At 42.1% G+C, this 27,160-nt stretch overlaps 1 protein-coding gene across 1 annotated transcript in view; it reads left to right on the top strand.

The window, feature by feature from the left end:
* Nucleotides 1-27,160, top strand: part of ABHD2 (abhydrolase domain containing 2, acylglycerol lipase) — a 104,983-nt gene that overhangs the window by 55,587 nt on the left and 22,236 nt on the right. The window contains exons 4-6 of the mRNA XM_061179956.1: nucleotides 5,476-5,651; nucleotides 8,609-8,776; nucleotides 26,762-26,945. Of these exons, the coding sequence (XP_061035939.1) occupies nucleotides 5,476-5,651; nucleotides 8,609-8,776; nucleotides 26,762-26,945 (528 nt within the window). The remainder of the gene's footprint in view (nucleotides 1-5,475; nucleotides 5,652-8,608; nucleotides 8,777-26,761; nucleotides 26,946-27,160) is intronic.

Here is a 27,160-nt window from a genome sequence, read left to right as displayed (position 1 = left end):
TGGCTGACGGGCATTTGGTTCACTGGGAAGGACTTGCCGGGAGTCGGCGGGGGGCTCAACCTCAGACAACATATCCTAAACACCTACTGTGTGCCAGGCCTTGGGCCGATTTGGTAGAGAGGTACTGGAGAGGATCAAAGGGAATAATGGCTAAGTCTGGGTCCCATAGCTATAAAGTGGTTTGATCTACAACCAAGGGACCCAAGTCCCATAAGGAAGAATTGGTCACCCACAGATTTAGGGCGAACATGAACATTAGTCGGCTTTTTTTTCAACTGTCTTATAAACAGCCCAGCAACCATCTGTCCTTGCTCATGTGAACTCCATCTGCTGAAAGGCAGCATGTATGTATGTGTGTGTGTGTGTGTGTGTGTGTGTGTGTGTGTGTGTGTATGTGTGCATGTCTGGAGGGATGTGGGAGGGAGGGAGGTCCAGATTTTCCCTTGTGGTCTTTCCCTTTGGGCAATTCCGTTAGCATAGCCAGATGTTGATTATAAGTAGGTTCAGAAGAAAAAGACATGCTGGCCTCTAGATTTTGTTGTGATCTTCTAGGTTCTTTCTTAGTAGCAGGATTCATTAACCACTGACCACAGCATGACATTGGACAAAATACCATCTAGATAAGTAAAGAAGTAGAAGACATCACTTCTGCTTTCTGGGAGTTAGTAAAACATGCCCAGATGCTAACTCTAAGAATAGCTTTTTTAAATGTAGAAATGCATGCAAATTAGTGTAGTAAAAAATGAGTATTGAAACGTGAAGCAAGCCATAAAGTTTTACTATAGGACATAAATACCTGAATAATGGAGAGATACACCATGTTTGTTTTTTTATCTTTTGGCCGTGCTGCGTGGCATGTGGGATCTTAGTTCCCCAACCAGGGATCGAACCCTACATTGGAAGCGTGGAGTCTTAACCACTGGACCACCAGGGAAGGCCCTCACACCATGTTTTTGAATGGGACAAGTCGAAACTGTAAAGATGTCAATTCTTCCCAAAGTAGTATATGTTTGGTGTGTTTCCAATTTAAAAACCCCTAATTTTTCATAGAACAAGCTAATCCTATAGTTAATCTGGAAACTAAAATGCCAAAAGTCTGCCAAGAAAATTTTGAAAAAGTAGAGTGAAGTAGGCCTGCACTATCAACTCTCAAAATATTCCATAAAGCTATATTAATTAAAGTGGTACCATGTTGGCAACAAGAATAGACAAAGAAATAGATGAACCAGAATAGAAAATGCAGAAACAAATCCAAATATTTAATTGAGAACTTGGTATATATTTAAAATGACCGTTGAAATCAGTAGGGAAAGGATGGGCCATTTATGGTGTAAGGACAATTAGCTAACTGTCAGGAAAAAATGAATTAGATCTTTACTTCGCATCATTTTCAAAAATAAGTGGACTTCAGGGTAATACATTTTTTAAAACTATAGAAATAATAGAAGGAAATATTGGTGAGTATATTTATAATTGGGTGTTGGAATAGCTCCTTTTAAAGGAAAATGCAAAACACAAAGGTTTTAACAGAAAAAATTAACAAATTTAACCACAAAATATAAAAAGCTATATAAGATGAAAAATAAAATTAAAATATACAATAGACTGGAGAAAACCCTTGCAAAATATAATATATAATGACTTAATGTAGGAGTGATAAAAATAAAAAAGGAAAAAGAAAACTATAATAGAAAAATGGAAAAAGGATATGAACAGACAATTCACAGAAAAGAAGTACAAATTGCTAATAAACACATGAATCAAGGAAATGCAAATTCAAGTAAGAAATTTTTTTTTGCCGTATATTGGATCAACCTTAAGAAACACAAATTGAAATGTAATACCCATTTTTTGCCTATCAATGTAGCCAAAACACCAATTATTGATGAGGGTGAGGAAGACAGGTACTTTCATACACAACTGGTAGGAATGTAAATTGGTCCCTCTCTTTTGGGAGGCAGTTCGGTGGTACTATAAAATTTAAAATGCACACAGTTCTTGGTTTTATTTCTCATCCTCTAGCCCCCCTCCGTATTTCCCTCATCACTGGGTAGTCAAGGCCTGGCTTCTTTATAGCATAGCACCAGACTTCCGAGGAGGTATTATATAAGCAGAAGCTGCTAGGCTTCTGAAGGGCCAGGCCCAGATCTGCACAGCAGGCCTCCCACCACGTCCTACCAGACCAGACAAGTCACAGGCCAGCCTAGATTCACAGGGGGTGGGGGGAGGAATCTAGCTCCTGATGGGAAGAATGGCTTGTGGGGGCAGGACTAGGTGGAATTATTTGGGGGCTATATTTTCAGACAAACTACCCCATAGGTAGTTAGAGTAAAACATATTCCTCCATGTACCATTTCAGCAACATCTCTTAAATGTTTCCAGGGACTTCCCTGGTGGCACAGTGGTTAAGAATCCGCCTGCCAATGCAGGGGACACAGGTTCGAGCCCTGGTCCGGGAAGATCCCACATGCTGAGGAGCAACTAAGCCTGTGCGCCACAACTACTGAGCCTGCGCTCTAGAGCCCGTGAGCCACAACTACTGAGCCCACGTGCTACAACTACTGAAGCCTGCACGCCTAAAGCCCGTGCTCCGCAACAAGAGATGCCACCGCAGTGAGAAGCCCGTGCACCGCAACGAAGAGCAGGCCACACTCGCCGCAACTAGAGAAAGCCCACACACAGCAACGAAGACCCAAGGCAGCCAAAAATAAATAAATTTTAAAAATTAAATATTTCCATATTTATATAAATTTCAAAATATTCTGTTGTTTTGGTCCAGATTTATTCCCTGAACTGAACCACGTGACTAGGCACCTATTCTGGTTTTTACTTTCTTAATGTTTTTCCTATGATCTGTGGATCGGTTATGAAGACAAACAAACAAACAAACAAAAACACAATAAAGCTCCACCACAGTAAATGCTATGCAAAAACTCAATTTTGTAAGCCCTGGTGTTGGGTTACCGTGATGTTAATTAAAAACAGTGTTTTATCAGTAGGTGGTATTGTCATAAAATTATAGACAGTAAAACTTCCACTGTGCACAACTGACCTTATACTGAACTGAGAAAGTCCCAGGCAGTCACTTGTTCACACACCGTGCACGCACGCATACACACACACAGGAACAGCTTGAGAATTTCATCCCAACCCAGTCTGAGAATGGTGCTGAGTAGCCTGGAAAGAGAACAACAGCCAAACACCAATCATGCCACAGCCAAGTTCACATCATCCTGATGCATACGATTTTTTAAGCATATCTTTGTCTTTTCAGATTTACTAAGTGGGTCTGTATTCTGTTCATCCTCAAGTCCTCCCTACGTGCTCCGTGTGTTTCGAGTGCCCTGAGGATAGACACAAAGGAGAATGAGCCCAGGCCCTGCAGGTGGCAGGGAGGAGTGTGCTTGAAAAGGGTGTATTTTAATCAAGCCTCATGGGTGCTGGGGTGTGCAGGGTGCTTTGCCAGGGGACACAGAGGCAGGGAGCTCCCCAAAAACCTGATTGGAAGTGACTCTTGTGTGGACGGTGGTTCAGGTTTTTTGGAACTTAGGCAAAAGAGGTAAGCAGGCACCAAGGTGGCACCTCCTAAGCCGAGCTACTAGGACTCAAGCAACGGAGGGCCGTGGCCAGGTTTGTGTGTTAGTTATCCCTCCACTGGTGGGGGGATGCCAGAGTCGATGGGAACAAGACTAGAGGCTGAGAGGCCACTTGGGGGGCAATTGCCAAGATTCAGAGGCGGTGACAGGACCTTGAATCTGGAGCATGGCGTCAGGATGATCACCTGTGTCATGATTATACAGGAAATCTGACTAGCCAAAAGGAAATTTTATGCTTTTGTCATCTTTTCTATGATTATATTATATTCTAAATGAGATCAGAGGCTAAGTAGATGAAATTTAACCCATTCTTCTGACATTTTTAACCTCAGCACATTTCTGTTTTTAATTTATATTGTAAACAAAATTTTCTCCAAACTTCTCCTCCAGGAACAATCGGAAGTTTGGTTTCTTGGACCACTCCCCTCCCCCTTTGCACAGTTTATTGTCCAACTTAGTAGTCTGAAACCCTTTATAAATTCGGTTATCTAAATCTTGTATCGTATTCAGCTGTCCAATTGACATTATTTTATAAGCTTGCTTTTTGTTACTGCCATAATCCACTTATCTCTTAAAAATGCCTTTGCCTGCTTTCTAAAGGCCGTGGGCTCTGCACTGAGATTTGCACCCGTGGTTGATGCTGGCAAGTGGTTTCATGTCCTAAGGTCTTAAAAATACTCTTCCTTCTCCTCCCTGCCTCCAGAGAGGAAGCTTATCTGCGAACTGGCTTGCTTAAGGTGATGACTTCCCTTCTCTTAAATTTGTGTAGATTTAATGAATTGCCAAAAACAGAGAGTAAATCTGGTGTAATTTAAGAAGAAGGTCTGGGATCATCTGGTCTGATAGAAATGATAGGCACGAATCGGCAAGCAGGTTAGGGTAAATTCTTAATAAAATGTTCACCACTGTGATACACTACAGAGGCGAAGGATTGATGTCATTACCATTTTATATTATATGTCTCTAGTTTAATACAGAACACAAATCCTGCTCATGCATCAAGCTTGGGCTCAAAGCTGAAGAAGAGAAACCAATAGCAGTTTCAGTAAATGGGATCATCTTGCCCTGTGGTTGTGAACTATAATCATTTCTTAATTGTAACTTGGAACACCTTGTTTTCCCAGTGATTAACTAGTTTGTGATTTTTGCACTTCCTACCAAGGACCAGAGTCACTGTGTTTTCACGAAGGACAGTTGTTAGGGTGGTATCATGCCTTGCTTATGTTAACTAGACTTTATTCTTCGTTAATCCAACAAATATTTACATTGCTCTGCCCTTCTAGCACATTCTCCAGAGCATACAATGCGTCCCGCAACACACACACATACACACACACACATACATGCACAAGGCACTCAACAGACTCTTAGGAGGCTTTGCAGCCCTTCCCAGTTTAACAAGGCAGCAGGTTTGGTTCATGGGGTAACCCCTGCAGCTGTGGCCTGCCTTATTGGGGGAAGGCAAAGAAGTGAGCATTTAGTGTGCATAGGTGCCGTGCTAGCTATTTTATATACATTAGCTCATTTGATAATGAGGCTAACCCTGTCAAGTAGCATGTGTTCAAAATGTATTAGTTGCTTTCTTTCTATTCTACATTATGGAAATAACCCGTGTTGAATTAATTAACACCTTAAATTTGAAATCCTGTCTATATAAGCATGTCCTGGTTGATTTCTAAAGCTAATCTGATGCATAAATGGGGAAAGGAGATAAATCATGGCATGGATATAAGGTTTAAAAAATCTCATATTTGTGCTTAGTGTACAGAATTTGTCAGGAAAAAAAAAAAGGAGGTTGAAAAGCTCTTGCTCCAAAGTTTTTTTAGAGCATTATTCAAGGAGTGTGGGAAAATTGACCTCTCCTCTCCTTCTTTCTTAGATATATTCCACCTTTGATCTGGGGGAAAAGTGGACACATCCAAACAGCCTTGTATGGGAAGATGGGAAGGGTGAGGTCACCACACCCGTATGGGCACCGGAAGTTCATCACCATGTCTGATGGAGCCACTTCGACCTTTGACCTCTTTGAGCCCTTGGCTGAGCACTGTGTGGGAGGTAAGCTAGTTTAGGTCATATGATTGGGCCATCACTCAGGGAAGGGGAGCTAGTCCGTGAGGGAGCCTCTATATAAATGCTCGAGCCATTGATACTTACCATCGCATCCAGGGTCCTGTAGGAAGTCTGCTGAGGTGCATCACTTAGGAGCAACCGGCAAGGACTGGCTCCAGCGTGTGCTTGCCGGGCGCCCTGTAGGGCTCTTCAGAAAGCATTGTTGAATACAGTTTTTTAGTCCTCTTGTGAAATAGAAAAGCTTGGTATAAGAACTTGGAGCCCAGGACCAGGCCTCTGGTTTGATGACAGCAACAGAAGCTGGACTATTCTAAGTGCTTTATGTATGCTATTATCTCATTTAATCCTCACAACAACCCCGAGAAGTCAGTGCCTTATTATCCCTACTTTACTGATGAGGAAACTGAAGCTTAGAGATGCAGTGTAGCTGGTCTTTTTGTTGGACAACAGCAGATAACAAAGGCTCTCATATACGCTCTGCTTAGGTTTCCAGAGGTCTGGGACACCTATATCTCAGAAACAACCACGGTTTCTACTGGTGATAAAACTCTCATTGCTCTGTGCAGACTGCACAATAAACATTCATAAAAAGCTTCACAATGAGGACTTCTGAGGAAGTGGAGTTAGATGGCTGCATCCTTTGAATGCTGTTCCTACTGGAAGAGGACATGTCTTTTGAGTTCTGTAGTATTCAAAGGCACCTAGTTTTTTACAGAAGCTCAGTCAGTATTTAGGGGTAAATTCCAGTAAATGTAATATAGCTCTCAGTTATTTAAAGCACTTAGGACCTCTGAGTAGCTAGTGACAACTTAGCTTATGTTCCCTCTGTCTGGAATGCTTGTCCCAGACCTTCACACAACTGCCTCTTTGTCATTTAGCTCTCAGCCCCGATGTCACCTCAGAGGGATGGTCCCTGACTCCTCTAACTAGTGTTTCCTTCCCAGGAAATCCATCACACCTTCCTGCTCTAGTTCTTCATGGTACCTGCCACTCTCTGAGCTTATTTACGTAGTTGTTTATCATCTGTCTGCTAGAATGTAGGAATCCTCAGAGTCGAATAAACAGTCACAGAAGGAATGAATAAATGAATAGATTAGGAGTTCACATTGTGTTTCTAAGCCTTGTAGCTGATCTTTCAAATATTTATTTCTCTACCATTTAAAAAAAGTTTACATATTTTTAAACTTTTTTTAAATGGTAGAGAAATAAATATTTTTTCCCTTGCTTCTAATGCTCTGACTTCTTCTACTATTAAAGCACAAAATTTAAGCAATTTAATTTAACCTGCTCTTCTAGGACTGAGGTGGAAAGTTGAAAAGGACGAAACTGATTCTTTTTGTGATTGTCTGTGTCTTTCTATCACCCCTGTGCCCAGAAAGGATTGATGAAGGTGGTTCTGGAAGGCAGAAATGCTTCTAAGAAACCCTCTAAGAAAAGCAGCATTTTTTCCTTTTTAATGATTTCTTCCTGACAACAAAAGGAATAAATACTCACTCATAGAAAATGTAGATAATGTAGAAACATTTAAAAAAAAGAAAATAATCATCTGTAATCCCACACCCAGCATACCACTGTTAACGTTTTGTTCCATTTACCTTCAGTTCTATGCAAAGTTTTTCTAAAATTTAAATTACTACACATTATATTATAAATTATAATATAAATATTTCCCCATATCATTAGAAGTCTAAAAATCTTCAATAACAAAAGTCTAACGACTGATTAATAGTCTCCAATGTGGTCATACCACAATTTAATCGTTCTGTTTTGGGGCATTTAGCTTGCTTATAATTTTGTTGCTCTCAAATAATCCTTTGATAAGCATCCTTACTCATAAAATTTAAGGCAAGATTCCAAGAATTGGAATTACAAGGTCAAGGTTTATAAAAAATTTTAAGGTTCTTTATGCATATTGCGTAAGAATTTTAAAATTGTTTTTATCTTAACTTTCGGAAGGAAAATTTATTAGATTTAATAACCCAAACACAACTTTTCTTTTAAAGAAAAACACATATTCATATTTTTAAGTAGGTAGTTCATGCTCATGATAGAATATTCTAAAGGTACTAAAGGATATACAGTAAAAGTGTAAGTCTCTCTCCCACTCTAACAGTGGTACCCACTGTTAGCATTCTTGTGTATGATTCCAGAGCTAGTGGATGCGTTTATAAACATAGATGTCTTTTCCCCCCCAACAAATAGTAGCATATCATAACCCTTTTCTGCACCTTGCTTTTTCCACTTAATACATATTAGAGAGCTTGCCATATCAGTGTATGTAAAGATGTCTCATTATTTTTAAGGGCTACATAATATTTCATCATTTGGATATGCAAAAATTTATTTAAGCAGACCCCTATTTCTGGACATTTATGTTATATTCAGTCTTTTGCTATTACAATCTTACTATAGATATATTGTTTTGTGTATGTACAGTGTATCTGTAAGATAAATACCTGAAAGTAAAATTGCTGGATCAAAGAGGTCTATGCAAACACTGCTTTTTATTTTTCCATTCATTCATTCATTCATTCATTCATACAGAATTTCATATAGAAATTAAGAGTAATGCTTGGAAACTTGCATAAGAATTTGACAGAGTAATTTTATACCCGTTGAATCTAATAATTAAAAAATTGAGATTTGAATTTTTTCATTTCATTTTTCTAGTAATTAATTTTGATTGTATTTTATTTTTCAAAAGCATCTGTCCATAATGGATTGGAACTTTTAAAAACTGACCCTTCACCACAAATAATTTGAGAAGCACTGATATAGAGAGTTCCAGCTAGAAGGGAAAGATATTCTTTTCCAGAGAAATGAGTGACAAGATGTATGTTAAATTCTCTCCTATTGTTGGCTAAGCCAATGAAGTGTAGTTGTGACCATTTATCATGTCACTATTTATTGGCTATCTCGGAATCTTCTCCTCCACCATATAGATGATGTTACCATGGTCATCTGCCCTGGAATTGCCAATCACAGCGAGAAGCAGTACATCCGCACCTTCGTTGACTACGCCCAGAAAAATGGCTATCGGTGTGCCGTGCTGAACCACCTGGGCGCCTTGCCCAACATTGAACTGACCTCGCCACGCATGTTCACCTACGGTAAGCTTGGGGCACAGCCAAGTGGAGAACCCCTTATTTCTGTTCCCACTCCAAGTGTGCTGCTACTTCTGCTTCTGCCTTACTTTTCTAAGTTTAGAATTTGTGCCCATCTGCAAGAGCTGGTGGGGCGCACAATTGTAACAGTAGCCCACGTGTACTGGGCATTTGAGAAGCCATGCCCCACATCAGCCTCTCAGCTGGGCACTGGAACAACCCCTATCTCTGCCTATCTCAGAGGCAGAAACTAAGCTCACAGGGGAAGGTCTTGCACAGCGCCCCCTGCCGGTAAGTTAATGCCCTTCACCACTATGCCCTGACGCTCATTCCTCAGGACTCTTGTGACTGGCAGGCCAGCGTTGTGATGAGGCATGTGGATGTTAGTGGGAAGGGAATCTGGCACATTAACAACTCAGTGGGTTTCAGGCTGCTTGAGGACGGGAATTGGATCTCATATTTAGACAAATGCTTCTTGCCTTTCATCGAAGTCCTTTGCTAGGTAAGGCTCAGTGTTCTGGACCGCTCGTTCTTAAATCTTATTTAACTCTCCCTTCAGATTAACTGAACACACATAAATAATAAGCACTTAAAATATGTGTCTGTATATGTACCAACATTTGTGGTGTTTATAACCACATCAATTATAAGGTGTTTTCATGGGAAACAAGTGAAAGTTAACATCTGTAATCTCACCATAACTAATTTTCTCTTTCTTCATCCTCCCATTCTTTTATCTATGTGCACATAGTTTTTATTTAGATGCAGTCATAGTGCGTATATCTATGGTAACTTAATTAAAATAACTTTATATTCACTAACATAAAGATGCATAGTCATTATATTTCATCTTTTTAAAGAGCCACATTGCTGTGATTACCCTGTTATAGTTTATTTAACCATTCCTCTTTGTAGCCATTTAGGTTATTTAAAGTTTGTCAGCATTTTAAATAATGATGCTATAAATATTTTTGCATAGAAATTTTTTCTTCTCTTTAATGTCTTCTTGGGAGTACATTTCCAGGAGTAGAATTTCAGAGTCAGCATTTTTTATGCACGTCTGTACATATTGTCAGATTGTCCTCCAGTAATATTGCTCCAGTTTTTTCCACCCTTGGTGGCACGTGAGGGCAGGTAAGGAAGCGTGAGCGGGGGCACCTGCTCTGTGCCAGGCTGGGGGCTCCCCATCCCACTGCTCCTCCGTGTGCACTCCCACCTAAAGACACCCATTTTACAGCCTCCCTTCTGTTCAGCAGTTTGGTCAGTAGCTTGAAGATACAGGTGAAGCTCCAGATTTACACATAACGCAGGCACATGGGGAGTAGTGAGTAAGTGAGAGGCAGGTTTGGATCAAAAGGCAGAAACAGGCAGTATCTAACAAAAATGAAAACAATGGAGAACAATTATAAGGTCCTGTACTTGGATATACAAATTTGGGTGCACAAGTAGAGGATGGGGAAGTGTGGCTTGGCCGCAGGGCCTGGGACGGGAGTGCTACCTAACAGCACGAAGTGCCAACAAGACAAGAAACGCCAGCGAGAACACTTAACGTGTGCCCAGCCCAGTACCGCCGTTTCCCATGGATATGATCTCTTCCATCTCCACAGCAGCCCTTGAGGCGGTGAGTGAAATTGTGATGGAGAGACTGAAGCACAGAGAGTTTAGGTAATTCGGGCAGGGAGAGAGCCCGTAAGTGGAAGAGCCAAGATAAAAGGCTGAATCTTGCCGCCCCGACCTCCAGAATCCTAGGAGAGGAGCTAGGCCTGTGCAGTCCAGGCCCCCGCCCCTCAGAGTGCTGAGCTGTAGAGACAGGAGACTAGACTGGGGGGCACTCGCACACAAGTCGAGGAGTCTGGTGGCTAAAGGAGCAGAGATGAGTCGGCTCAGTGTGGGACGTGGTCACAGAGAGGCTACCCCAGCCCTGCCACTGGCCAGCTGTGTTACCTTGAATTTGCTTAACCTCAGTTTCAGGTTCTTCAACTGCAAAGTGGGGGTTACAGTTTTACAATTAAATATGGGTTACTAAGGACTTAGCAGGCAATTGAGTGCCTAACATATAGTATCCACTTATGAAATGTTTGACTTATTCAAATACTTGAAGATCCATTAATGCTAGTGAGAGATTAGCAGTGCTCTGTGTGGCCCAGATAAATAAGACGTGTTCTGCAGGGGAAGATGGGAATAGCAATAATAATTACAATACAGTATGATGAGTGCACCAGTTGAGAGCGTCTGGTGGGCGCGCAGCAGCAGGGTGGAGAATCCAGCCTGTCTCCGTAGGCAAGGAGTCACGCGTGGAAGGAAGGGTCCTCCCAGAAAAAGCATTTGAACCGAGTCCTCAAGGTGAGGAGGGGTTGGAGCTCAAAAATAGAGAGATGGAGGCTGTGGGGTAAACAGCCCTACAGCTGCCTTTTAAGAGAGCGGCACATCTGGGCTGGCGAGCAGAATTTGAGAAAGGAAAATCCGTGGGGTGAAGTGAGTCCATCTAGGGTGAGCTCAGCACCCACATCTTTCATAGTAATTTAACTTTCCTTTTTTGTTGTTGTCACCGTTTGTTTCATCAGAATTTTAGAAATAAATTCCTATAGTTTATTATATTTTAGTAGTTTTCCAGAAAGACAGGTACCTAAAGATATGGATGATTTTTCTAGCTGTGCTATTTAGTTCTTTTGTTTATCAGTACATCTTTTAACTGTTGAGGTGCATTGTTTAACCATCGGTTAGTAAGGTCAAACAAATGTGACCTGAGGTCAAAAATCCAGAACTTAAGGCACTTGAAATCCAAACAAAAACGTCTTTGGTAGCTTAGAGAAGGCGTTAGTGCTTCCTTAAGTGCTATTGATATGACTTTAGTTTAAAAGAATGGGTTTTTAAAGAATGAAATTTTGCCGTTTGCAACAACACAGGTGGACTTGGAGGGCATTATGCTAAGTGAAATAAGTCAGACAGAGAAAGACAAGTAGTGTATGATATCACTTATATGTGGAATCTAAAAAATACAACAAACTAGTGAATATAACAACAAAAGAAGCAGATTCACAGACATAGAGAACAAATTAGTGGTTACCAGTGGGGAGAGGGAACGGGGGAGGGGCAATATAGGGGATTAAGAAGTAGAAACCTCTTATTTTATACCTTAGGTATAAAATAAGCTATAAAGGGGAATTCCCTGGTGGTCCAGGAGTCCAGGGATGAGGGTTCAGTCCCTGGTTGGGGAACTAAGATCCCACAGGCCGTGCAGCACAACCAAAAAAAAAAAAAAAAAAACTACAAGGATATATTGTACAACATGGAGGATTTTCAAATATTTTATAAATATAAGTGGAGTATAAAACCTTTAAAAATTGTGAATCACTATATTGTACATTTATAATTTATATAATATTATACATCAACTATACTGCAATTTTAAAAAATAAAAGAATGGGTTTTTAATAAATGTTTCCCTGGACTGGTGAATAAAGAGCAATCCTTCAACAAAGGTGGCCTGATACATTAGAGCAAAGCCTATGTTTGTTACTTTTCACTGGTAAAGTGAGGCAGCTCAACTGTTAACAAGCTAGAACTGAAAAATCCTGTATTGACTAGTTGCCTATTTATGGACTTTTATACTTCAGTATAAATATATTTGTCGACTTTTATTTCTACACCTAAGGTCATTCATTTTTAATTACTGTTGCTTTGTGATATGGCCTAATATCTGATAGGATTCACCCTGACCCATTGCTTCTTCAGCGTGTGCTTTTGTCGCTCTGCGTGTTTATTTTTTCAGTTGAACTTTAGAATTATTTTGTCAAGTTCTGTGTTGAGTTTCTGTACCAGTCAAGATGGACTCAATTATGCTGTGGAAACAACCCTCAAATCTCACTGGTTTAAAAACAAAGATTTATGTCTTCCTCACATGACAGATCCATCCTGGCTTGGCCGGGGGTGTCCTATGTCCCATCACCATCCTCACTCAAGCACCCAGGCTCATGGAGCAGCCCCCATCTGGAGCATTACCCGTAGAGGTCACAATTTATTGGCCAAAGCACATTACATGGTCAAGTCTAACTTCAGTCGGGTGGGGGAGGTGTGTTGTTCCCAGAGAGGGAAAGTAGATTTTGGTGAACTCTAGCACACTGTATCACAATTTTTTAATAGGAATTTTATTGTATAAATTAACTTGGAAAAGCATGGTCAAGTCTAACTTCAGTTGGGTGGGGGAGGTGTATTGTTCCCAGAGAGGGAAAGTAGATTTTGGTGAACTCTAGCACACTGTATCACAATTTTTGAATAGGAATTTTATTATATAAATTAACTTGGAAAAGTTCGTTGTTATAGTGTTTTCTCATCCAGGAATGTGGAACTTCCCTTCAAGTCTTCCTTTATTTCTCCCATAAAGAACTTCTAGTTCAGTGGTTATCAACATTAGAATTCCCCTGGGGAACTTCTGAAAGATACCAAGGCCGGGGGCCAGCCCCCAGGAGTGTTAAGGTTCCCCCCGCCCCGGGCTGAGAGCCACAGATGTAGGTCTTAACACATTCTTTGTTTCCTCTTCAGTTTTTTTCTTTTACCTTTTTATTATAGAAGTGTTCAAAGTATAGAAAAGTAGAGAGAATAGTAAAATGAGCTCAGAATAAACCCCTCTGTACCCATCACTCAACCTCAACAAGCACTCAGCTTCTGGCCAATCTTGTTTCATCTATAAACCACGCCTTTCCTGCATCCCCCTTCCAAGATTGTTTTGGAGCAAGTCCCAGACAGCCTATCATCTCATCTGTAACTGTTTCAGTGTGTGATGCTAAGGTACATGGACTCTCTGTAAACTGTTTTAGTTTGCTAGGGCTACCAAAGCAAAATACCATAGTCTGGGTGGCTTAAATTAAAGAAATGTATTTTCTCACAGTTCTGGAGTCTAGAAGTCTAAGTTCAAACTGTTGACAGGTTTGCAAAGGCTTCTCTCCTTGGTTTATAGATGGCTGTCTCTCTGTGTGTCCATGTCTGTGTCTCTGTCTGTGTCCTAATCTCCTTTTCTTATAAGGACACCAATTATATTGGGTTAGGGCGCACCCTAATGACCCCATTTTAACTTAATTACCTCTCCAGAAGCCCTGTCTCCAAATACAGTCATATTCTGAGGTACTGGGGCTTAGGACTTCTACATATGAATTTGGGGAGGAAACAGTTCAGTCCATAACATAAACATAGCACAGTACCATCATCACACCTAAAACTTTAACAGTATTCCTTCATAGCAGTTCAGTTTCCCCAGCTAACTTCTTTCTTTGTTATTTTCCTTTTTAATTACAGTTTGCTCAATTTGGGATCTAAATCAGGTCCCATATATTACAGTTGTCTCAAAGGTTTCTTAAGCCTCTTTTAAATCTCCTTCCCTTCACTTTTTTTTTTTTCTTTTTTTTGGCTGTGTTGGGTCTTCGTTGCTGTGCGTGGGCTTTCTCTAGTTGCGGCGAGTGGGGGCTACTCTTCGTTGCAGTGCATGGGCTTCTCATCGCGGTGGCTTCTCTTGTTGTGGAGTACAGGCTCTAGGTGCATGGGTTTCAGTAGCTGCAGCACGCGGGCCCTAGAGCACATGGGCTTCAGTAGTTGTGGCTCGTGGGCTGTAGAGCGCAGGCTCAGTAGTTGTGGCACACGGGCTTAGTTGCTCCGCGGCATGTGGGATCTTCCCGGACCAGGGCTCGAACCTGTGTCCCCTGCATTGGCAGGCGGATTCTTAACCACTGTGCCACCAGGGAAGTCCCTCCTTCCCTTCACTTTTAATAGACCCAATCAAGTCAGCCTCTTCCATGTGGGGTAACTGGATGTGACATGAAGGGGGTCCTGATCCCTGGTACATGGCACAGCCCATCCAGAACATACGTGGGCACCAGGCACTGGCCTGAGGGGCCTGCTGACCTCAGGTCTGCCCAAGTTCTGTGTGGAGGGCCCTTCTCTTGTCTCACCAGGTTTCACCTTGTCATGCAGGACTCAACCAAGATGGCACCTTCTTGGAGAACCCTTCCAAGACTCCCCTCGCCCCCAGTCATTCTCTGTCTAATCCCCCTCTTCACATTCTTCAAGGCACGTATGGTTTGGTGAAATGGTGTATTTGTTTACATGCTTATTTCCTGTCTCTCCATCCCCAATTCCCCTCCACAAGTGCCCAGGGTCTTTGTGCTCCTGTTTTAGCCCCCCAGGGCCTCGAACCCTGCTTGGCCCATAGAAAATGCTCACTAGGTCGGTGTTGCCTGAATGAGGACTGAGAGGAAGGGTGCGAAATGACAGTTTGTGGATGGAAGGTGATATTGTGCAGACTAGCGTGTCTCAGACAGGTGTGCCTTATGGTTGTATGACCTGTCCATATGCAAACTGTGTCGCTCTGGAGCAGATGGCAGGCCTTCCAGTCACTGTGATACTCTTCTGGCCTTTGGAAACTGTGATCTTGACCGGAGCAAACTAAAGAGGGCATCAGCATGAAGCCCTCATTCTTCTTTTCCTGTTTCCCACCACCCCCCCAGACCTCTCTTTCTGAGAAAATTGCAAAAGACCTTTTCCCGCTTATCAAACTAACTCTGTTCTAAACCACGTAAGCACTATTCCCTTGTTATTGGGCATCTTTGCTGATGTGATTAGAAATTGTTGAAAATAGATCTCTTGAACAGAAGAATTTCCTAAATGGATAACCTTACATTCTTGTGACTTAGAATCACATGAATCCTTCGTGCTGCCTTTGAAAGATAAATTCATTAAGGAAAATCCTGCATGACAGCAGTTACCATTTATCTCACACTAACAGTGCCAGGCATGTGCTGAGCATGCACAGGTATTACTTCCCTTGATCCTCCTGATGCCTCGGAGGTAAGCGTTAGTTTCCCCACTTCCCAGGCTCAGGGAGGTTAAGTACCTTGCCTGGGGTCACACAACCAGTAAGTGGTAGGACCAGCATTCAAACTGCGTGATTCTTAACCTCAACTCAGTACCACCTCTGTCGTAGTGTTCATTTCCTATTTATGATATTGCTTATTAGAATAAAGGGGAGCAGGGAGATAGTTGAGCATTAAAAAGATTTGTCCCCACTATGGTGGTAGTGGTCATTACTGTTTTTATTAGTAGCTGTTGCTTACATAGCACTTGCTGTGTGCCAGGCACTGTTCTAAGTACTTTACAGGATATATTAAATCAGTCATCCCCCTTTTACAGATGAAGAAACTGAGGCCCGGCAAGGTTGAGTAACTTGCACGTACTGTATAGCACAGGGAACTCAATACTCAATACTCTGTAATGACCTAGATGGAAAGAGAATCTAAAAAAGAGTGGATATATGTGTATGTATAACTGATTCACTTTGCTGTGTACACCTGAAACTAACACAACATTGTAAATCAACTATACTCCAATAAAAATTTTTTTAAAAAAAGGTTAAGTAACTTGCTCCAGATCACAAAGCTGATGAGTGGGTGATCCAGGTTTCTATCCCAGGCAGTCTAGTCCTGGAGTCCATGCTTTTGAACAACAGGCTACATAGCCTTTCCATGTAAGGGACTGCATCCTGCTGATACTTCTAAGGAGTAAGGAAATAGTTCCCAGTCGGATACATTTTAGGTTTAAGGCAAAAGAGCAGCCAGGAGCTTCTCAGAGCCATAGAAACAGGCCTGATGGGTTTGGGCTCTGGTTTTTGTTTATCTCACATCCTACAGACATTCATGAGGCCAGACCCTGTGATGAGAATACGGGCGGGAATTCAAGTCCCTGCTTTTCTGAAGCACCCATTCTAGTGAAGAACAGCTCACCATCGAGGGAAGGGGGGGAAATAGTCCCAATCAGTCTGCACTTACTGGCTGGGCTTGTCCAGAAAGAATATTTACCAACAGCAACCTTTTTAAGGACAGGGGCCAGATTTTAATATTCAATTTTTATATTATGTTCTTGTTAATCTCCTGCATCTAGTGTATCACTTAGAGAGAGTTGCTCAGGAAATGCCTGCATAAGGAAAAGGCAGTGTTTCAGAGTCCAACAGATGGGAATTTGAATTCCGCAGTTGGGGAAGTTAGCATTAATATAAAAGTACACAGCCTGAGGCCCAGCAAATGCCAGTAAATGCCAGTGATTATTGTCTTTATTAGTCTTTCACTCTTACTTTGTGTTTTCTGTGAGCCCACTTAGAGGAGAAAAGGCGAAAGTTTACTTGAACAGTTAAATGGCCTAGCCTCTATGTCGGCTTCAAACAGTTGACTGCCTGTGAACTGTCATGAGGGCCAATTTGAGAAGCAGTGCTCGTTGAACATAAATTTCTGTTTTGAGCTTGGTCTGAGTTATGACTCTTTTTACAGGGATGGCAAGGCCCCGGTGGTTATTTTGAAGGGTGCAGTGCTTGCTTTGCAGCTTCATAACCTTCAGTATTGGCTCCTTGCCCAATCTGGTGGGCCCAGGCCCGGGGTAGGGGGGGTGGTCACACACCTCCAGCTCAATGTTACTGGCTTCTATATTGAAAATCAGTACTGGCAAGTTGTTTTTATTGTAGTACATGTTTATTAGCTATATTTTAACTTTCTAAAAATTATTTTCATTCTTTAAAAAAATTCCTCACCACTTGCCTCAGAATAGTTCATAGATTTTTTTTTTTTTAACCAGCAGATATTAAAGATTTCCCTTTTGATGAATTACATGACATTATCTGATCTGACCAAAGACAAAATGTGAAACTGTTAGGATGACTAGTAGAACCCACAAGGGTAGAATTTATCAGTCTTTTAAATTTCTTATTTAAATACGATACTTTGCTGGAACAGACCGGGGGTCCATAACCCTATCTTCTGGATGAGATCAATGAATAACACTTGAAAATGAAGGAAAGCATAGAAGTCTTGAAGATTTTTTTGAAGTGTATTTATCATACAGAGCCTAATCTTTAATTGGAACACTGCGGTAGTGAACAGTTGACTTAATTGATTTTCTAACCTAGGCAGTGTTAGGAATATGAGTAATGTTGTCAGTGATGCTGCAGGGGACCAGTAAATTCAGGAAATATTCTGCTCCATCTTTGTCTTTGGCTAAATGCCTTATCCCAGCAGTCCAGTATTCATATTCAGAGCAAAGTAGAGCTGGATCAAGTCCACCAGCCAAGGAAACGAACTAAAAACCAGAATGATCCAGTTGTGGTTATTCTGACCTCCATTTCTAAGACTGACCTTGAAGTCTTATGACCAGAAAGTTAAGAGCCAAGTGACAAAGGGTCTATGAGTTTGATCTTGATTAGAGAAAAAGTTTAAGGTTTTTTAAAAGTCCTTTCTATATCAGATGAAAGGAATAAAAATAATAACCTTGCCTTGGCCCCCGTAAGGTGACTGAGTCCCTTAGAATCATGAGCCTCCTAAGAACTTATGACTGAACACCAACCTAGGACATTTTGACATTGAAAATGGTCTCAAACGATTTAAATTGCCTTTTCCTGTGAGTTTAAACAGTGAAGTGGGCTCTTCCCTTATTTCTAAACATTTGGCTTTCTTACAGTAGACATCAAGCTAAGAAGAGGTACATGAAATCACAGCATCATCTTCTGTTGCTTGGAGGAGGAGCTCATTAATGTCCAATTGGGTTTAATATTGGATTTTTTTGTTTGTTTTTTAAACTGTCTTTTGGAACCTCAATGTAAGATCAGAAAATTTTGCCTTGATTAGGGGACAGCATTTCCATCTTAGAAGGGAGGGAAGCCCAGTACCTGGGGTCACCATATAATTTAGCAACCCAACTGTGTCACTTTTGAGAGTGAAAAAGGACCTTACTAATAACTGCATCAGAATAACAGACAAACTCCAGGACTCTCTCAGGCAAACTAAGGTGTATGGTCACCCTGCTATACAGCACACTGTAGAGATCACCCATGATCCAAGACATTTTGCCACAAAGAGTTGCAGACAGTGATTTTTAAGAAACTTCTACTTTGTTAGAAGTAGAAGTAACTGCTCAATCTAGCTGAAGATATTTGATTAGATCATGAACATAAATGTTTCTGTGAGCTTTTCATGTCTACCATTTTAATTGATGCAGACTCCATTTTGTTTTTTTTTTTGAATTTTATTTAATTTATTTTTTATACAGTAGGTTCTTATTAGCTATGTATTTTATACATATTAGTGTAGATAGGTCAATCCCAATCTCCCAGTTCATCCCACCACCACCACCCCCAACCGCCACTTTCCCCCCTTGGTGTCCATACGTTTGTTCTGTACATCTGTGATGCAGACTCCGTTTTGAATCATATTCATGATTCCAGATGACAACCAGGAACTGTGTTGCCTCTGAAGCAGTCGAGTGTTATAATGGCAGAAGGACACTGTGGGAAGGGAGGAGGGAGGGGAGGTGGGTGAAGAGAGAGGGAGAATGGGGAAGCGAAGGCAGTGAATTTGCAGAAGCTCAAGCATCTTAGTAAAACATCTGACAAGACCATCTGCTGAGAGTCACCGAGCTTTGAGAGGGTGCCCAGGGAGGGGCCCAGAGTTTAGGGGACATGTTGGGGAGTAATACTGCGAGCAGAACTGTGGAGGAGCGTCGACAGGTCTGCGCTTTCAGGATGAGATCTGAATATTTAACCTTCAGACAGAAGAGGGCAGTTTTCAGCATCCTGTACCCCGGGAAACAAAGCCAAAAGCACTCATTTGTGAAAATCTTTGTTTCAGAGATAAAGACAAGGCAAATTAATATGGTGGGCAAAGAGGGCTCTCACATTATTTCTACAGCTGTTTTCTTCCCGAGTGAGTCAGCTTTGCAGCAGCTTGCCCACAGCTCTAAGAAATGACTCACACACCTTCACTATGAAAATGCTAGGGGCTGCTAGGCCCCCAACAGTCCGCCAGCGAGCCATGTTAGTTGACCACTCTCTTGGATTAAATTTAGTGGGAAGGATATTTAGGTTCTTCTTTCCCATCCCCTGCTCAGTCACGCTGGCTGATACTGTGTGCTTTCATGCCGCATGATTCAAACTTCCTTCTTACCCAGCTCCATCAGTGGCACGCCCACCATGTGCCTGGCGTGGAGAATACAGAGATGACTCAAAGTCTCCAACCACAAGGAAGACCACGTCTCTGGGTCCCTGTATTTGAGCCGACTGAGTCATGATAGTGCCATTTTGGGGGAAATGACTTTTGAAATAGATGGGAGGTACAAGAAAAAGGTCTCTCCTGTCCTCGGCAGTTTGCTTTTCCAACATAGGCCTGTGGTACTCATCTGTCTAAGGCCAGGTTAGTGCCTCCTATTTCGTCTTGTCTTAAAAAGCTGCAGCAAGATTATATAAGGGCCTACTGTATAGCACAGGGGGGAAGAAAAGGTACAATCTGTTTGCAGGACATATATTAAGTTAACCTTAAAAATGCGTTCCAATATACATTAGGTGCAGACAAATACTGTTTGATTCCACTTATACGAGAGACCTAGAATAGTCAAATTCATAGAGTCTGAAAGTACATTAGTAGATGCCAGGGGCCGGGGTCGGTGGCAGGGGTGGGGAGGGGAAATGGGGAGTTACTATTTAATGGGGACAGAGTTTCAGTTTAGGAAGGTGCAAAATTCGGGAGATGGATGATGGTGAGAGTTGCACAACAATGTGAATATACTTAGTGCCACTGAACTGTACACTTAAATATGATTAAAATTTTTTTAAAAGTGGGCTATAGAAACATTAAAAAAAAAAAAAGATTATATACCTAAATCTTGTTACTGGTGCTAATCCTTTAAGGATTAAATACATAGAACCTCATTAAAATCCTCCTAGTATTAAAAAAACAGATAGCTGCAGCTCTTAATAAAAGAGCCCAGGGAGGGGTTCCCAGACACTGAGGGTGTTTGGTAACTGACATCAGGTGGAGATCCCGGGAGGACCCTGCATCTACCAGCAGGCTGATCCTGGAGCTGGGCAGATACCATGTCCTTGCCTTTCCCTTGCCTGGGAGAGATGGCAGCTCTTCACAAAACACCCAACAGCTTGTCTAGGATTATGTAGACCTGGCCTTTTATCCAGATCAGAAGTGCTTGAATTTAATTAAATTGAGGCTCCCAAAGTGCCTACACGATTAGCTGTAATTGCTCCTCAGTAGTGTAGCAAATCCGAGTTACAAAATCCAAGTTTTGTAACTGCCCCAGTGACATCTGAACATCTCCTCTAGGTCTCAAATAATTAGTCTCAAACCTGGATGAAGATAGGTAGGTCCAAAAGGCATCAGATGGTGAAAAAGTAAGACTTTTCACAATTGAAAAATAAATCCTGGCCTTGCAATTACTTATGTAGATTTGGGATACAAGACAAAGGACTTGGGCTTTGGGGTTAGACATGGGTCCAAAGCCCGGCACTCCCACTCACTCGCAGGGCCTAGCACAGGACCTGGAACGTAGTGCCTCCTTCCCATTCGTTTAGATGATACTGACTGAGTGCCCGCTGAGTGCCTGGCCCCACAGATACAGTGGTGAACAACACCAGGAATATCTTTGCTTGATGGCATTTATAATCTAATAGAGAGGCTCATTCAATGGTAGAACAAAACTTAAAGATACAAATAATTAGCCAAGGGATGAAAAAATTAGGCAGAATCCCAAGGAAATGGTGGTAGAAACAATTGACAATAAGTCCCTTAGTACCATTTCTTATACAGGCAAATAATGTCCCCATCACAAGCTGTACACATCACTGCCCCAGCATGAGGGATGTGTTGGGTGTATTTAGCATAGTTGAAACTGGTCTAAGGAGATTTAAATATCTTTTTAAGAAATTATTCTTCATTTTTACTAGATTTTTTAACTGGCTGGATTTTTATTGAAAAAGTAATGTATATACACAGGAAAAACATTCAAACAGTGCAAAAGTCTATATAGCAATGAGTCAAACTATGTCTTCCTCCCATCCTAGCCCCTGGTTCTCCTCTTCAAAAAAAAAAAAAAAATAACAATAATAATAACTGCTATAGTTTTTCAGCAAATATTCAATCAGATATGTATGCACATATAATCCCTTTAAAACCACAAGTACACACAGGAGATGGTGCCATCCCACTGCTCTGCTCTTGTTTTGGTCCCTCAGTAAGCTGGCTCAGGGTCATTCCACATCAGCAGACCGGACTCTACGTCATTCTTTTTCACAGCAATTTAACTAGTCCTCTTACTGGTGGAAATTTAGGTTATTTCCAATCCTTTGCTGCTGCAAACAGCGCTGCAGGAAACATTCTTGCACATATATCTTCGCACACATCTGCAGTATAAAGTCCCCCAAAGTGGAATTGCAGGACCAAAGGTTTGTCCTTTTAAAAGCATTAATAAATGTTACCACATTGCCTTCTGAAGGCTATTCCAGTGCCCACTCCCACGTCAGTGGATGGACCAGCAGGCCTGGTACCCACACCCTCCCCAGTGCTGGGTATCGGCAAAGTTGATCTCTTCTAATATGGGCAGTGGAAAAGGATTGCGAATTGTCGTTTTAATCTGCATTTATTTAACTGTGAGTGACATGAAGCATCTCTCTGAACCGCCCTTTTAAAAGACAAAAGAAACAGAAAATTGAAGATTTTACCCACCTTTCCTATCAACTCAGACAGGGGTTCTCAAAGTGTGGTCCCTGGACCAACATTGCCTGGGAACTTGCTAGAAATGAACATTCTCATCCCACCCAGACCTCCTGAATCAGAGATTCTGGAGGTGGGACCTAGCAATCTGTGTCTTAATGAGCCCTCTGTTTAGACCCCACCCCTAGAGTTTCTGATTCAGTAGGTGGCATGAGGCATAAGAACTTGCATTTTGAACAATTCCCAGGCAATGCTAATGCCGCTGGGCCAGGTACCACACTTTGAGAACCGCTGGGCTAGCGCATTTTTCTTGCAGTAATATTTAACCTCAATGCAGCTTTTCTGATTCACTCTACAAGAACGATTACCAGAAAGCAGTTGTGTGTATTTAGGGCTTTAAAGATTGTTTTTGTTAGGAGTCTGATGGACCCGGTAGAGGTTCCCGGTTGGGTTGAGCAGGGGTTCACCCACTACAGAAACCTGGCTTTGAGGAAATATTTGGAAAGCAGCTACCAGGGCAACAGCCCTGCTTCAGAAGCTTCCAAAAGGCAGAGCAGTGCCTCCATGTGGGCAGGTTGCTTACTGCAAGTGGAAAGGGAAGTCTGCCTTAAAGAATGCTTTCTCCTATTGGTCTGAGCCAAAGGGATCCTTGTTCCCTAGACCAGTGATTCTCAGCCCTGGTTGCACTTTGGAGTCACCTGGAGATCTCGTAAAAGAACACCCATGCCCGGGTCCTACCCTCAGATAGTCTGATTTAATTAGTTTGGGGAGGGCCCAGGCATTAGTATTTGTTGTTGTTTTACAAGATCCTCAGGTAATTCTAATGTGCAGTCAGATCACAGAACACTGCTTTGGAGAAAAATCTAGAAATCTAGATTGGCCTTTTCAAGTGTTAAGCTACAATCCCTTGTTTAAATGATTTTTTTTAATTGTGGTAAAATACACAAAAATTTACCATTTTCATCATTTTTAAATGTACAGTTCAGTAGTGTTAAGTACATTCACATTGCTGCGCAATCAATCTCCAGAACACTTCTCATCTTGCAAAATTAAAACGCCGTACCCGTTAAACAACAACTCCCCATTCCCCCTCCCTCCAACCCCTAGCAACCACCATTCTACTTTCTGTCTCTGTGAATTTGACTACTCCTGGTACTTCATGTAAGTGGAATCCGACAGTATTTGTCTTTTTGTGTCTGGCTTTTTTCACTTGGCATAATGTCCTCAAGATTCATCCATTTTGCAACATGTGTCATAATTTCCTTCCTTTTTAAGACTGAATAATATTCCATTGTATACATGTACCACATTTGGTTTATCCATTCATCTGTTGATGGACACTTGGGATGCTTCCACCTTTTGGCTGTTGTGAATAAAGCTGCTATGAACATGGGTGTACTTAAATAATATTTTTAAAAGAGAAGAGAAGTAACAGTTATAATAATAGTTAACATTGAATACTTACTATGCCCTAGTCTAAGCCTTTTACCTATATCACTTTACTCAGTCCTGCAACCAACTCTGTAAGGTATTCACCATTATTACCTCCATTTTACAGATGCAGAAACAGACCCAGAATGGTTTGGTAACTTGCCCAAGGTATTTTCCAAAGTTCCCTCAGGATAAAAATCACTTGGAGTATTTGTTAAAAGTACCCATTGCCAGAACCCATGCTGTATCTGTGGACTCTGAGCCTCCAGCAGGGAGCCCAGAGGTATAGATTTTCCTTGTACCCCAGGATTTGCTTGTCATCATTGGGGAGTTGAGAGCATTGGGGGCCACTAAAGGGGCCTACCCTAAACAGTGTGACCACAGAGCTCTTTCACTCAACCATGGGGCCAGACTGCCTGATTAAGGCTGTGTTTTTAAGGCCTCTTATGGCCTGAGAGAGGTGAACAAATATCTCTAACAGGATTTCTGAATTCTTTATTTGTTGCATGCCTGAGCAGCCGTGATATCAGCTGAGTGTGTTTGAAGACTCCCCCCTCTTTTACATCACATCTCCCCATTTTAAACCTAGCGTTTCCTAGAGATATAACATTCCTTCTATTGCTACCTTTTTTAAAAAGAGAAACTTGGATAAATGACCTAGGTGGGGACAAAAGTCTGGCGTTTCAGATTCCTAAGTTAAGAGTCAGGGTTCCCTCTGGACCAGCTTTTTGTTGCTCCAGGAGGCTGTCACCAGGACCCATCGGAGGCCTTCAGAATCCACTCAATTCATCAGCTATTTATTGAAGGGCTGCAAGGTGCCCCAGCCTCTGCTGGGTGCAGGAGGGAGAAAAATAGGAGACTTGATCTCTTATACCTCAATGGAGAGAGAGACGTACTTCCTTTTCAGGGTGACGCCTGGGTCTTTCCGTGTTGGGAGGGAGCAGCTCTTGGCCCCCAGTTTTTCCCCTAGTCTTAAGCATCTTTTGCCACCTTCCAAGCCTCAGGAGCTCCGAACACTTTCAAATTGCAATCATTAGTCAAAGTCTGGGGGATCTTGTCTGGAAAGAGGCGCGAGGGGGCCTCTAGGAGTGTCGGGAATATTTTCCATCTTGATCTGCACAGTGGTTGCATGGGTGTAAATGCATAGATTCATCGATTGTGCACTTTCCTGGGTGTATGTTATACCTCATTAAAAATAAAAATAAAAAAGAAGGCAGCTTTATGTGTATTGTTACACAATGGCTTCCGAAACATATTGTTAAAAAAAAAACAACAGCGCTAAGCAATATGTATGCTGCCATTGGTATTTTTTAAAAGAGTGTAGGAAAGTACCTTTTACCACATCTTTTATGTCATTTGAATTTTGTGCCATATGCATGAATAACCAACTCAAAAAAAAAACATTTAATGCAGATTCCTGGGCCTGGCCACCATCTTAAGCTTCTTTAGGGGTGAAGCCCAGGAATGCCCATTTCTAACACCCTCTCCAGGTGATTCTAGGTACCCCGTGGGCTGAGAACTCCTGCATCGGGTTGTGCTGGCCTTCCACTGTTAAGAGGAAGACAGATCCAAGGGGGAGCTTGTCCCGGCTCAGAAGGTCATGTCCCTCAGGGTTTGTGGGTTAGGAGAGGAGCCGTCCAACTCTCTTAGGAATGTCCAGCCCTCTGAGCTGGCTTTGATAAGCAGGAAGATGTGGAAGAAGTCTGTTTTCTTTTTTTTTTTTTCAACGAACAAAATCCATACTGTCTTCATGCTGGTCCGTCTCGTACATGCCTCTTGGCAAAGTCCCTCACTTTCCCTGTTAGGTTTTATTTTAAGTTGTCTCCCTGCTGAGTCTGGGGCTGGGCCTTAGAAGGATGTGATGAACCCCTTCATTTGTATGGCCACTAACCTCCTCCTCTTCGCAAAGCTGCGGAAACATAGCATGACTTCACCAACTTCCCAAGGGGACACCAGTTGACATCATCCCTCCTGGGCAGACTGGGCCCAAACACACTCTCCGTTCAGAAGTCTCCTCTATATGTTTCTGAATGGGTCTGTCTCCCACAGCACCTGTCCCTACGTCACCAAGAATATTTTATCCTAATCCCACAACACATCTTGGCCGTCCCTCTGGACTGAAGTTTGTCTCTCCTTCCCTTCCCCACATTGACAAGGCAGTCCTGTAAATAACATCCACTTGGTACTTTTCTTGACACCATGAATCATTGTACATGTGGGTGTAACATCCTATTTTGTAGCCTAAGAAGCTAATCCCAAAGAGTATTGCTCTTGCTTTTGTTTACCTGTGTGTGCAAACACAGGTGCTCATGCACACCCTGAATATCTGTTTTAATTTCCATGAGTATCCAGATAGGTTTCTTACAACCCATCTTTAAAGGAGCATTGTACAAGCATTTGATACATGGTCCCTTCCTTCATGGGCACTACTAATGCCGTGTTTCCTCTAATCCAGAGGGGCATCTGGGAACTTCGCTGCAGGCAGCCAAAGAGAAGTCTGCCTGTCTGGCTGAAAGTATGTGTCTCTCTCTACACACACACACACACTCACATATACACACACACACACACACACATACACACACACTCCTATACAGTCGTCCCTCAGTATCCTCAGGGGATTGGTTCCAGGATCCCCACGGATACCAAGATCCACAGATGCTCAGGTCCCATATATAAAATGGCATATTTGCGTATAACCTATGTACATCCTCCTGTATACTTCAAAACATCTCTAGATTACTTATAATACCTAATACAATGTAAATGCTATGTAAATAGTTGCTGGTGCATGGCAAATTCAAGTTTTGCTTTTTTGGAACTTTCTGGGATTTTTTTTCTGAATATTTTCCATCTGTATTTGGTTGAATCCACAGATGCAGAACCAGCAGATACAGAGGGCCGGCTGCATACATATATATTTCTCTCTCTCTCTCTATTAGAATCTGAACACCCACTTAGTAACCTTCCAGCTCACATTTTCTCCAATCTTTGTTGCACCCGAAATGACCAAGTCATCTTACCTCTCTGCCCATAGGCTGCACCTGGGAATTTGGAGCCATGGTAAACTACATCAAGAAGACATATCTCCTGACCCAGCTGGTGGTCGTGGGCTTTAGCCTGGGCGGTAACATCGTGTGTAAATACTTGGGGGAGACCCAGGCCAACCAAGAAAAGGTTCTGTGCTGCGTCAGCGTGTGCCAGGGCTACAGTGCACTGAGGTGAGTGATCCCGGCCACATGCTCCCACTTCTTTCTGCCGTTGGTCCTCCAGTTAGCACTCGTTTATTGAGATGCCCCAGTGCACCAGACATTGGCCCATGAAGAGCAGGGGAAATGCCAGGGCAGACTGAGCAGAAGTTTCTGGGTCTTGGATTCACCTTGTTTTGCTTCCACATCATACACTGGATTTGTCCTATCAGACCCCTTAAGCCTGG

This window comes from Eubalaena glacialis, chromosome 2 (genome assembly GCF_028564815.1).
Source record: "Eubalaena glacialis isolate mEubGla1 chromosome 2, mEubGla1.1.hap2.+ XY, whole genome shotgun sequence".
Taxonomy (NCBI): Eukaryota; Metazoa; Chordata; class Mammalia; order Artiodactyla; family Balaenidae; genus Eubalaena; species Eubalaena glacialis.
Note: the sequence above shows the minus strand (reverse complement) of the source record. Positions and strands in the feature narration are given on the sequence as shown.